Source organism: Mus caroli, chromosome 4 (assembly GCF_900094665.2).
Source record: "Mus caroli chromosome 4, CAROLI_EIJ_v1.1, whole genome shotgun sequence".
Classification (NCBI taxonomy): domain Eukaryota; kingdom Metazoa; phylum Chordata; class Mammalia; order Rodentia; family Muridae; genus Mus; species Mus caroli.
The window spans coordinates 23488394-23502251 of record NC_034573.1 but is presented as its reverse complement, the minus strand read 5'-3'; the positions used below and the strand labels follow the sequence as shown (position 1 = coordinate 23502251).

Below are 13858 nucleotides of genomic sequence, written 5' to 3'. Positions count from 1 at the left end.
TTATTACACCTTAAATATGTAGAGCCTGTCTTCATGAGGTCATTGGAAAATGTAAGTATTAAAAATCTGGTGGATTCAGTAATTTAAATAGACTCCTGAGACAAGACTCCTAAAAACACTCCACAGATACTTTTGATCACTGCTATAAGGAGTTTCAGGGTTCACTGTGGTGCATAATAACACCACAGGAATGTATAGGACTCAGACAGCAAGGATCAGTAAGACTGTAGGATAGACACAATGGTAGATCATCTGCCTGCCTTCGATTCAGACCTGAATGTGACCCCCAGTACTAAGTAAAAACCAAAATCTAACATTAGTAAAATTAATTGGCAAATTGATCCCCTGTTGTGAGTATAATTTAAGGGTATTTCTCATTATTTTATTAATATAAAAATTAAAACCAAAACAAAAATCTGAGGGAAATATTTTTTATAGAGTGAAATTTTTTTCTTTCGTCCAAATGCTCTAAATTTAAACAATTTCAATGTCATATGTCTGATACATTATAAATACACACACACACACACACACACACACACACACGCTTACATGCACGCATTTTAAGACTCAGTAGTAAACACATTATTTTCTAATTAGCCAGACCCTCCATTTACTTCAGTAGTGGTTAAACACTAGCTTCCTGTTGGATGGAATATTTGTAAACATATTTAGGTTGCTCACCTTGCTTTTCTCATTATTTTACTGATTATCATCTACCATGTTTTACAGCTAAGCCAAAGATGTTAAAATGATGATTTTCAATATGCAGCAGCCCTGAGAAGTGCACATGTTTACTGTACACTTAGAGATGCAGACTATTCCTTAAACACTATACTTCAACACAGAGTAGCATGCTTTTCCTCGCCTACAAAAATCCAGAGTTGGAAAGGCAGCTGTTTGACAATTTTATTTACATTTTTCTCAGATTTTATTTTTAAAGTCGAGAATTCCGTGTGTGGTAAAATGTATCCCTACAAGGTTAGGAATCAGAAATGAGAGAACTCTACCCCTGGCTGATCACACTGGCTTCCACACAGCGCTGCTCTTTAGCGTCTTTCAGTTTGATAGCATTTTTGGATGTAGCTAAATGCCAGATACCCTGACAAACATACATTGTACCAGCTGGATCTCCATCTGCTCCACTAAACATTTTCACACCAAATCCGTATAAAGAGCTATGTTTTCAAAGAGAGCTCTCTACAACTGAAATATTAAAATCTTAACTCCAGGAGTCCTTCCACTTACATCCTTCTCATGTGTTTCATCATGAAACACAACTACCTCCAAGTATCCTTGGCCACGTGGTCTGCCTCAAGTCCATGACTGTATCTTAGATCATCCATGAGGGAAAGATGTCTAGAGCATAAGAAACCCTAGCAAAACTATTTCTAATATATGTTGATATGCCTACTTATAAATGGAAAATACAAATTTAATGTGATGAGTGGAATAGCTAAAAGCATATTTATTGTTTATCCTGAAGTACCTTCCTTTACATATGACAAATGTGACAATATAGTCACACCATGTTTTAACAAGTTCTTATCATCTTAACCAAAATCTTTGTAATTAGGTACAATCTATTCAGACAGACCAAGGAAATCTCAAGAAATGAAGCAATCTTCTAGTTCAAAGTAAAATTAGACTAAGAATTGCCAAGGAATAGTCCCTAAATCAGTGGCTACTAAACTTCTTCATGTGGAGAAGAATCACTAAAAACCAATCACCTGTTATCAGAGCAAATGAGGGTGAAGTATAATGATACAGTGGAAGTGACAGGTACACGGGCTCCAGAACTCATAACACAGTCCTGTGGAAAAGTGAACTCATGCAAGAGACCTAGGAAATTGGAGTCTATTAAAATGGCACACTGTATCTCCAAAGAACATTGGTGAACAGAATTTCTTTTAATGAACATAGGTGTTATTCTATTCCTAGGCAAAGCACATGCACAACACCCAGTTCATTCATCAACATGTAAAACAAAAATAAAAACAAACCAAACAAACAAAAAAAATGCATCATGTACAATGATATCGGAGTAAGTCACCATAAAGTCTATTCTTGTAGACTGGTGATCAGTCAAGAAAAGATGTAGTCAATGGTGATTCCAAGATACACACAAGGAAACATGCATCCTTACTTCCTATCTCATAGACTAACAGTCAAGACATTCCAAATTATGTTAGATGTCCTAATCTGTATGGTGGCATAAGCAAAGCCAACAAGGAGAGATGAAATGAACAGACTATTTCTAAGATCAGTTATGTCAAAGTTTAATTAGAAAAATGCCCAAAGCAGTGGGAAGCAGAATGCTTCCTACGTATGTACTTTCTTCCTACTCTCCATACTTAGTTCTGCCCTTACCACATTACTTTGGAAGATTCTAACAAAATAAGCTATCACTTGTTAGAATATTGTGTGTATATATTTAGTCAATATTGACTATGTTAATACAACTTTTTTAACTAGCTTACTTAATATTTTATATTTTTATTTAAACATTGTTAAATTCGAATCCAAATCTTTACCCTTCTCTTTCACCATATACAGAGTGATATAGATCTATGGCTATAAAAAGGTTTAAATCAAGAAAATATCAATGAGGAAAACTGGGCATGAAGTATTTGCCAGGAAACCCAGTTATTTTTAAACACACAAAATTAAATAATGTTTTCTTTGCTATTTCAAGTGAGATAATGCCCATATTCCCTGAGTTCATGACACAATAAAATATCTCCCCATCAGCAAGATCTACAAATATCCCAGGGATAATATTTCTAAGTTTTAAAATACCTGACATCGGCCAGGCAGTGGTGGTGCATGTCTTTAATCCCAGCACTTGGGAGGCAGAGGCAGGTGGATTTCTGAGTTCGAGGTCAGCCTGGTCTACAAAGTGAGTTCTAGGACAGTCAGTGCTATACAGAGAAACCCTGTTTCAAAAAAACAAAACAAAACAACAACAACAACAACAACAAAACCCTGACATCATCACCATATGCTAGCCTTATGAAACAGTATACTCACAAGCTATTTTTTCATCCAAGAGAAATCTCATAAGACACTTAAGAAAAACATAGTATTAGTAGATATGAAAAGGGTAGAAGGTGGTATCTCTGACTCCCATTAGTCATAGTGCCTCGGAATCCATATCTGTTTCTCTCAGAGACTATCTATATATCATGAGAACACAACACATATCATTCCAATGAGTAAAACCAAAATCCACACCTGTATTTAGCACTGTAAGTAATTCTGTGTAATCTTAAACTTGTATAGTGCCCATGGGGACCAGAAGAGATCTTCACAGTCTTGGGGAGATGTTTGTGAACAACCATGTGGTGTTCAGAACTCAATCCTAGTCTTCGGGAAGAGCAGGCAGAACTCTTAACCACTAAGCCATTTTTTTTTTGTACCATCAATTACTACTTTAAATGAATTTTCTATTGATAGAAAATATATGAGTACAATTTCTTATGTACCCTATATATAAAACCAAACACACACCTAGAATTTACATGGAATAAAGTTTGAGTAGCATGACATAAATCAGCTACATATAATGAATCCAGGAATTTACTGGAAATATCAAATGGACAGAATAGAAAGCAATATTTAAACTACGAACTTTGTCATTTTAAGACTGCATTCCCTCTTACCTGTCACAAAAAGTGTTCAAAAAAACAAAGACAGATTCTGTGGAACCTAGACTACAGAGAGATGCAGGAACCAGTTTAATCCTTTTACAGTCATTTGCCTGGAGTGGCGTGTGAGCCTGTATTTCGTGCTCAAGTTTCTGAATAGACGCACGTTCCATGGCTGGTTCTTGGTGAGGATGTGTGATTCCCAATAATATAGAAATGTTAGAGAACCCAGGAAATCACAATAGTACATCATAATTTACTGCATTACACAAAAATCCTGTTTTCCTTGCATACTACTTCAGCACCACTGCTCAGGAGACTGTGCAGCTCATCAAAAGCCCCCAAGAGCTATTGAATCAATGAGCAGCACAGAGGAGACAAAATTGTCACTGTGCATCAGAGTTTCTAAGACAGGAGGTTGCAGACTTTTTAGAAGATCGCTATGATTTCTTCCTCCTTTTTCCAAGTTAGTCAAAATAATCTAAAGGGTTTTAAATTAGATAACTGTCAATTGCTTCGTATAGCATGTGACATTAGGATTTATTTGTCTGTAATAGATTAAATGCTGTGTCTATTAACAGTCCACGTTCGCGGCGATGACTCTGACAGAGAGGTATCAGCTGCGCTTACTCCCTGGATTAGTTCATACAAATGAGACAAGACATTCTGAAGCCCTTCAGAATTCTACTCTCACTCCTCCAATTGCATGATTCCCTCATATTATCGGACATATCTTCTCCTTGCACTAACAATGCTTTGCTTTGGGGCATCAGTTTCTAAATCTCCTTCCTGTCTCACTGGTTAAAACTGCTCTGGCTCATATTTTGAGTGTCATCCACCAGCCTGGGATTTCTCCCCTGATCAGAGTATTTTTGGTGTGTTTATATTTTTTAATCTCTTCTTGTGTCCTTTAATTTTATGGTATGAACTCAAGACTATGTTGCATGTCTAACTAGATTTTATGTTTGCCTTGTAGACTTAACATATTCCCAATGGGGTCTCTAAAATCCTTCAAACCTCTGCCTTGATCCAACTTCAGTTCCTGCCTCCAGGTCCTAGCCTTGAACTCCTGAATCAGTGTGAAGCATGACCTGAGAGTTTTAAGTTGAACAAACCCTTTCCACCCCAAGTTGCTTTGGATGATGGCGCTTTATCATAGCAACAGGAACACAAACTACTCGCCCACATAGTTGAGGTGATACAGCAATACATGTTTTACTACATTAAATCTTCAACTATGTTAAATTAAGTGACTACTTTTCTCTTCTGCCGATCTGCTGTAAGATCATAAAAAAAAACATATAACTAATATAAATAACTGCAGAGTATGTTCCACCAAGTCACACGTTTATCTTGCTTCTTTTAGACAGCAGTAATAAGCATTCTGATTGTCTGTCATTCAGAATTTTTACTTCAAACATGGTTGGAAGGCTTTGTTATATTATCTAAACCAGAGTATAAGTAACATTAATGAAAATATGGAAATATGTCCATTTTTTATGCAAGATAGCTGAGCTGCAACACATGCTCTAAAAGTCTTCCAAAATTATATCCCACAACTAATAAACAGAGAGCTACACCAAATATCAATATGGATAAAATTGCTATTCAATTATTTTTTTAAAAAAACTGGCCATTTGTTGTACAACTTTAAAACAAAAAGATATCTCTTAAATAATACATTCTGTCTACTAAACAGTATAAATGAACTTCTATAAGGTTTCAAACATTTTGGATTTTTCTCAAATAATAGACTTCATCTCAAACATTTTGACAGTATGTAAACTATTTTTCTATGTATAACAACCTTCACAACTGGAAAGTGAAACCTGGTATACTGTTAAATGTGCAGTCCTCTTCCATGTGCAGAGCAGCTTAAGTGACATTTAGAAAATATGAAGACACACTTGGATCTGACGATACTGAGCCACAATGCTAAGGACCACTTATAGCAATACAAACTCCCCCTAAAGTATGAGACGATCCTCAGTTCTTCTACTCTCAAGGGGAACTGAATGGATGCAAATGTTATGTTGGAATAAAGCGAGATGATTATTGGTAATATGTATGGATAATTTACATTAAGCATAGTACGTTAATTCTTTTTGAAATAAAAAAGGACATATATTTGAAACTTTTCAGTGGTACTATAGATGCTACAATGTTAAATTAGTACCAGGAAGGCTGTGAGCCTGAAACACCTTAGATATGACTTTGCAAAGGATGTACAAATCAACCAGACAGAATGGGTATAACCGTTACAGCTTAGGAAAAGTAGTGAGCCGAGATGGCCTACCTGATCTCCTCTAGTGTTGTTTTGCACATATGCAAACTCTATAAGAAAACTGTATATTCAATAATCTCCACTGATAGATATTCTTCTAAGCCATCCAAAAGATTTTCCTTAGTTGTCTTCATCCTTACACCCTTTCAAAGTGCTGCAACTTTCCACAACATATCTTCCTAAAATATACTTGATATAGTTAGAAGAATAAGATACAGAAATGAAATGCTGATGCTCCTCGTATTAAATGCAATCATGAGCCTTTTAAAGAGACTTACATAGAGAAAGATACCTTTTTACAGAAGAGATTATAAACATATTTCATGTGCACAGATAATGCTTCCTTTTTCTGAAAATGATTATGGAGAGTTAACAAAATGAAGAGAGCAGCCAAGAATAAGAATTACTTCAAATAAAATGTGCAAAGAGCCAACATCCCCTACTCCTCCAAAACGTTCCACTGTGTAACCTGAGAAAACAATTCTACCCAGTATACCCTGTTAATCAATAATCATTTCTTCAAAGTTGCTGTTTTATTATTTGGTGGCTATCCTAAACCATCCTGTCATTTTCTGCATCCCGAAGCCAGACTGAGCAAGCTTTGATTATACAACGTTGCCTGAAGGGAAACAGACACCAGTGTGCGTCGTTTCTTCACATAATTCAAGAGAAATAATTTATCAGCCAAGGAATACACAATACACAACTGCTTTTCAACTACTCTGTTAGGACCCTGGCTTTGAAGGCATTTTACTATGTGCGCTTGTTTAAATATAATTTGCTTCAACCTAAGGAAACTGCCCTGCCTCCCTCACTTCAGGTTAATATCAACGGACCAGGGGAGAAGGCCTTGGCCTCCTGGAAGCTGAGTAGACCTAAATTAAACACAGGCCCAAATATGTTTAAAGAAATATTGAGTGAGTAATATTAAAAGAATAAAATGTGCACAATAATGGAAAATACCTCTTTCTGTTATGGTGCTTGAGTCTTATGTGTGCCACGAGCCACATGGCCAGGTCATGATCATACACATTAACTCTAATAGCTGCACTTCTAGTAGCTGTCACTGTAAAGAGAACACAACATGAACAGCAAACCTGCTAAACCAGGGTTTTTTTATGTTTGAAATCTTTAATCGGGTATGACGTTAAAAGAACAGCAAAAAATGCCATTTCTACCTCGCTAAGTGGCTTACGTTTTTAATTACTTCAGTTTCTATATAGAGGTATAATTGTCACTTAAATAAAGCTTTATTCTAGGCTATAATATGACACAATTGTTCACAGCTAAACTAGTTCATGTAAATATTATTTTGAACTTTGTGTCTGTACTGCCCATATAGATTAAATTATGAAGGCAAAAGTAAAATATTCTTTACAACATACTCAAATATTAGTATATTTGAATAAAATATTATTTAGAATATTTTAAAATTCCAAATAAAAAAAAAACTAGTGTGATCATCACTGTGTTAGGAAGAAGATTTAAGACAATTAAATTAAATATAAAAATACTAATCAAATCATAGTCTCTATTTTTAGTCACAAAATTTAGTTTTCATTGACAAAACAATTAAAATCTCTGTACAGTTAATAGCAGGTAAACTTAACATACATCATCCAAGGCAGCACATTAAGATGTCATTTCTGTTATTCTGTCCAAGAGCTTGTGGCTTTTCTATGCATTAGAACAAGGATGTTCTGAATCAAATCACAAATATCAAGGTTAAAAGTCTGACGCGAGCGAATTCATTTCCTTCCCTGATAACCATGAATATATTTGCATGTTTCACCTTTAGACTTAATACTACATAAAACTAGTATAAATTGTGAGGTGTGCCCTTATTCAAATGCTTTCCACTATGACTAGCATCATATTTATTCCAATTGACTGTTTGCAGACTTAGGACAACCATGAAACACAAGGACAGGAAAGAATAAATCACCTGGAATGCTGAACTGGAGCAGAGCTCACGGCCCCTCCTGTTTGCTGTCCTCTGTCACGTCATAGGCCCTCTCATCCTTGCCAAGTGCTTACCTCCTACATGCATTTTGAACAATATATTTCCTACCAAAAAAAATGCTGCAGGTTTGATTGCTAATGAGTCATTAAAGTGCTAACACCAGGAAGGACTGACCTCTCTTGAAACATTTTATGTAACTTCTAGGCTTAATTTCTCTGCCTACAAGAACATAAGAACATATGGGGATACTCAAGAAATACTGAGAGAGAGAGAGAGAGAGAGAGAGAGAGAGAGAGAGAGAGAGAGAGAGAGAGAGAAAATAAATACCTTTCTTCTGGTTTTACTATTAGAATAGCATGAGCTTTTCAGCTAATGTGCGGCACAGTCATCCACACATGTGATGTATTATCTGTCTACAGTTGTAACATAATCTTTTTTCTCTGATAAATCCTGAGACATAAATTCTATTTAAAATTTAACAGGTTCTTTGGTATTTACATTATAATTCCAAAGGATTTATTAAAGTTCTGGGCATCATGAAGAACATAAAGAACTCCATCTTTTTGTTTTGTTTTTAAAGAGAAAAAGCAATGAAATATATATATANTTTTTTTTTTTTTTTAAAAGCACCTGCGACTTTCAAAAGATACTAGCAGATTAGTTATGGAACAGTAAGAGGAAAGAAACGCACACATGGGAAAAGTATCACCCCTGAAGTGAAGTAGTTAAGATAAGAATTGGTAGTATACACATCACCCAGATTTGGACTTTTCTTTTAAAAAATATATACATAGGCCCTTCTAAAATGGGGACTAGGAAATGATCATATTTTGTATATTTTTAATAAAATTATAAGTCTTTATGTCTTGTTAAGACATAAAGAACTATGGAATAATATATTTTCCTTGATACTTTGTGAAATTAAAAATTAACCAGACTTCTATTTGTCAATAAAATTGAGATTATTTACTTTCAAATCATAATTCCATTATTTCTTTTGGATAGGCTACAAAGATGGCTTGTTGAAGGCTGTACATCATATGGGAAAGGCACACAATGGATGCTTGTTACTGGAATAGCAAATAAAGGTATAGATCCTTTCCTTGCTATTCAACACCAACGGGATGAACTTCACTTGTAAGATGTGCCCTTTTAAAATTCTTAGAATGATAGGCCATGGGGTAAAAGGTTTGCCTCATCAGTGTGAGTATGTGAGTCAATCCTCAGTATACTCCTGAAGAGGCAAAGTGTAGTGGCGCAGTCTCTCACCCCGGGACTGATAGGAAGAAACAGGATCAGAGTTCACTTTCAGTCACACTAACCACCTAGTTGAGCTCCAGTTAGAGGAGACTATGTCCCCAAAACATAAAAGTGAATGTTTCCCAAGGAATGGCAGCTAAGGGTTGACCTCCAGACTCCAAATGCATGCGCACACATGTGTATACATATCCCCATACACAGACCCACAAACAAAGTCACCTATTAAAAAGAAAACACCAGTTCAAGGGTTGAGTGAAACTTTCAAGTTTTTCACCTCCTACAACCTTTAAAATATAAGAAAGAAAATGATGCCGAATTGTGACACAATTTATGAACAACTCTACACTTGACTGTTAATGATGACCTGAGGAGTATTCCTTACGTTCTTTGTGAGGAATTTAGCATCAGGACCTTTTGCACATAGAGAGCATATATGATCATTCTGGGTTCTACTCATAAGCCTTATGTTACAGTGGCCTGAACATTCTGTGTTATCTCATTGGAAGCCAAAGGGACAGCTAAATATACAGCTTTCAGAAAGCCCAGTCACCTCATAAGAACAGAATGGGATAGCTTCTCCCCAACAATTACCCAATATTCTCCAGTCCACAATAGCAACTTCTTCTTTTTCTCATTTAATTCTCCCAATTGAGTGTTGTTAGCATATACCTAAAGGATGTTCAGAGCAATAAAAACAGAATAAGAAAGATAAAGCAAAGGACTTCAATTCACTCACTTGTTCTTTGGTTTGCTATTTATAGTAGTGTAGGTTTGGAGTATTAGAGAAAAAAAAAACATGAGTGAAGGATAAATAATAATTTAAGAGGAATCCATGCTATCATTTACTGTATTTGTATGGAACACAAACATTATTGTCAAAATCCTCACAGAAAGTGTCTATAAATCACGAGAAAATGCTACTGCTATCAAATGTACAATTCAAAGACTCACTTTTATGAGAAAAGTAGAACACTGGAGGATGATGTCCACAGATAAGGTTGCTCAGTAATGTCAAAGATTGCCAGTGGTCAAAACAAGGTTCTAAGGACTGCCCAGCGTTTTCTAAAGGTCAGAGTCACAAGTCTTTCAGTAAGTGGATATATTTACACACTGACTTAACTAGGCAGTAACAGTAGAACACTTCTATTCTTTCGAATACATATTAGAAACTAGACCTATTTTTCCACACGGTTTTGACCAATTCTAGCTATAAAAATAGTGGCTTTTTCCAAATATAAAAGCAGTTTGGCCATTCTGTTGCATTGAATTTTTTATAAGTTGGAAGATAGAAAATCTGTTTCAAAGAGTCTCAAACAGCTATTTTTAAAAAGTTTTCAGGTTTACATAATTATGTTCAGTGGGTGAGAGATTTCTCTCATAGGGAACTGGTAAAAAAGGAAACATTCCATTTTTTTTCATATCAACTAATAAAGAATACCACAGACAGACAGACAGACAGACTTGCTATTATTCTTAGCACTGGTCTCAAAAATGCAGTTCTGAGCTGGAAGCAACTCAGGAGACGTAAATATCACAGGACAAGGCAGCAGTCACAAATCAATAAATTCTGTCCAGCAAGTTGGCTCAGAAAGTCAAAGTTCTTGGGACCCAAATCTAGTAGTCAGGTCAACCTCTGGAACTCACATGCTGTAGAAGGAAGGAAAAGACCCCATGAAGTAGTCCTCTTACTTTCATACATGTGCAGTGGCTTGTCTGCCTCCCCTCTCCTCTTTCAACAATGTAATAATAATATTAATAATAATAATAGTAGTAGTAATAATAATTTTTAAAAATAAATAAGAATTAAAACAAGTAATGCTGGCAGTGCGTTGGCCATCCACAGGACATCAGTGATACTTAAATATTGGCTGTGTTATAAACTTATAAATTAGTCTTTCCCTCTGCACTTAGTTGCTTTCCATGAAAATACACAGCAAGAAAGGAAAGAAGGAAGAGGGTAGGTGGAGCAGAAGAAAGGAGAGATTTGACTGAGTGAGGAGAACTGGTAAAAAAAATAACAAGAGAAGCAGAGGATGAGTAGGCAAAGAACGTGGCTGTTTGAAGAAGTCCTCCTAACAAGACAGGCCAAGGAGTAAATATAGAGCCAGAGAGCACAGGTTTCTCTATATAGAGAGAAAGGTCTGAATCCACTGCCTTTGCTGTGCCCTGCAAATCCAAAGAGGACATGGACTCCCATGATAAGGTTTTATCTTTCCTAGTTAGTGTCGCACACTTTAGCTATGTAATTCCCGCTCAAGGCTCTGAAGGTATAAGAGCGTTGCATATGGGTAAACATGCAAACACAAGGCACATTTTGATCAAAAGACAATGAGTTACTGTTAGTAGAAACAAATTGAATTCATTAAATGGAAGAAGAGTGTTTAAGCAACTTGTAAATTCGGTTAGAACGAGGAAAGTGAATTCTCTGCTTACGAGAATCTGAATCAGGTCATCAAAATCCAATTCTCTCTCCAACCTAGCACTCTACCAAATAATAGTTCTCAGGGTCTGTCGATGAGTGGTATTTAAATTCAAATATAAAGCCTGGCAAATAGATAAAACTCTACAAAGATGTTAACTGTTTGAATATTAAATACTAACAAAATCAAAACCAAAGTAGTTTGAACTACTGTACTGTTTGAAGGAGACAGATAAAGGATATTTCTTTACAATCCTGAACAAGTGAAAAATTACTGAACATCAGAAGTTTTTCACTGTCATGCCTATAATATCATTATCATTAAATTTCTATTTTTTAAAAATATAAGTTGTGTAGAAATATAGAATATTTCCTGCATTCTGTTGGCAAATTATATACATTATAACATGGTATTTATTATGAATGTATATAGGAAGAGATTAATCACCTTTATCATAAATTGCATATGTATTAAAATCTATACATATATGATATACATTCTCATACAGTATTATGAAGACTCTATATCTGTCACACAAATTAACCATCAAGTACACTAAAGTAAAATGCAAGCAATACTTAGAAATTAAAAAAAAAAATCATTAGAGAAACCACTTTATTGAGAAATAATGCTATTTTTTAAATGAATTATATCTAATAAAACTCTATTCTTTCTTGAAAGTATGGACTATGAAAGATTTGTTTAGATACCAAGCAAATGGTAACATTACTTGCTCAAAGAATAGTCTATAATTTATAATTCTTTTACAGTCCAGGTTATCAAAAGTGTTATGCATTAAAATAATAATAACTTTAACCATAAATAAAATTAGCAGCATTATTTTACTAATTTTAACAAGATTCTGCTTTGCTACAGTTGTATTTATACCACAATTTTGCAAAAAATTTATCTGGGTTCAATAGTGTCAGCAATGCATAACTGCTCATATACCATGGTGATTAACTGTTATAAACTGGAATATTTTCCCAAGCACGAAAGGCAACTGATTACCTTGAAATGCAAACTTATGACTCTAAATCCAGTGGTCGCATTGTCGTCATTGTCTCTGTGGTCTATCTTGTCATGGATTTAGTACCACATAGAAACTGAGATTATTTTTCTGTAGAAATATAATCTCACTCAAGATATTTATTGCCTCCATGACCAAAGTAATACATCTTTATGCTGAAAATATACAGAAGAAAGTATGTCTAAAGAATATATAGTAAGAAAGAAAAAAACTCGGAAATCTCCTGCCTTTTAAATCATTTATAAATGCTAATCAAGAGCCTGTGGGGTTGTTATATAAATTCTCTAATATTTAACTTTAATTCCTTTATCTCTAACTATCAATGAAATGTCCATATTCTGATTCAAATAGTGTCGAAAGGAGTAAAAACAAAACATTTTAAAGATATACACTTTCATGATTCATATGTTTCAAAACAGATCAAATAATGACACAAATTTTTAAAAACTTGTGTATTTACATCTTATTATTAGGATATGCATAGGGTAATAATGAATTTTAGGGAAATAACTTTTATCAAAATATATTACACAAATTAATTAGACATGTGTGTACATAGGCCTTATTGATAAATTTATAATAGTACATCACCTAGAATGAGATATTCTTTCCAATTTCAACTGCATTTGGTTCTTCGGTATAGCTTGTAAACAATTATTATGATCATATCCTAAGAAGAATACTGAATTATTTTCTACAAAAATATTTGTGATGGCAAATATGCAATTAAAGTAAGATAAAAAAGAGAAAAATTGTTTGCAAATATAAAAGGGCAAATAATGCTTGGATTAAAAAGAAATATGACTTTTATAAAAAGATGTTAACTGTTTTCATAATACATAATTATGTATTATAACATTCAATTGTGGTGATTAAGATGCTGAAATTAAAGCTGCATACATGTTAAAGGATTAAAATAAAATTATATTTTAATGGTGTTTATTTGATCTTATAAACAGAATCATAATCTATGGTCATGGGGAGATACAGAAGAGGGTGTCCTTAGGGGTGTTAGAGCCTCAGATAAACACATGGAGTCATTAAATTCCAACAAGGTCTAATTGTGCCCTATATTTAAACTGCATGTAATAGCAGTCCAACCAACACAGTCAAGACAGCAGTTTAATTTTCCATTTTTAAATAAGTTCGCTCCTGATTAAAGAGTTCAAATATACAAAGCCTACACTCTGCAGATACCTTTGTATGTGACGAGAAAGTACTGTTCTTGCTCCTCCTATCACAATCCCTGTCTTC

At 34.6% G+C, this 13858-nt stretch overlaps 1 protein-coding gene across 6 annotated transcripts in view; it reads right to left on the bottom strand.

Moving 5' to 3' along the window:
- The window catches only part of Epha7 (EPH receptor A7), a 152366-nt gene that overhangs the window by 69201 nt on the left and 69307 nt on the right, over window positions 1-13858 (bottom strand). Inside the window, exon 6 of one of the 6 annotated variants that reach the window (XM_029476246.1) lies at window positions 6700-6997. The exons of the other annotated variants lie outside the window; for them this stretch is intronic. Within the exon in view, the coding sequence (XP_029332106.1) occupies window positions 6834-6997 (164 nt within the window). The 3' untranslated portion in view covers window positions 6700-6833. Of the gene's footprint in view, window positions 1-6699; window positions 6998-13858 lie in introns of those variants that run through there. 6 annotated transcript variants of the gene reach the window in all.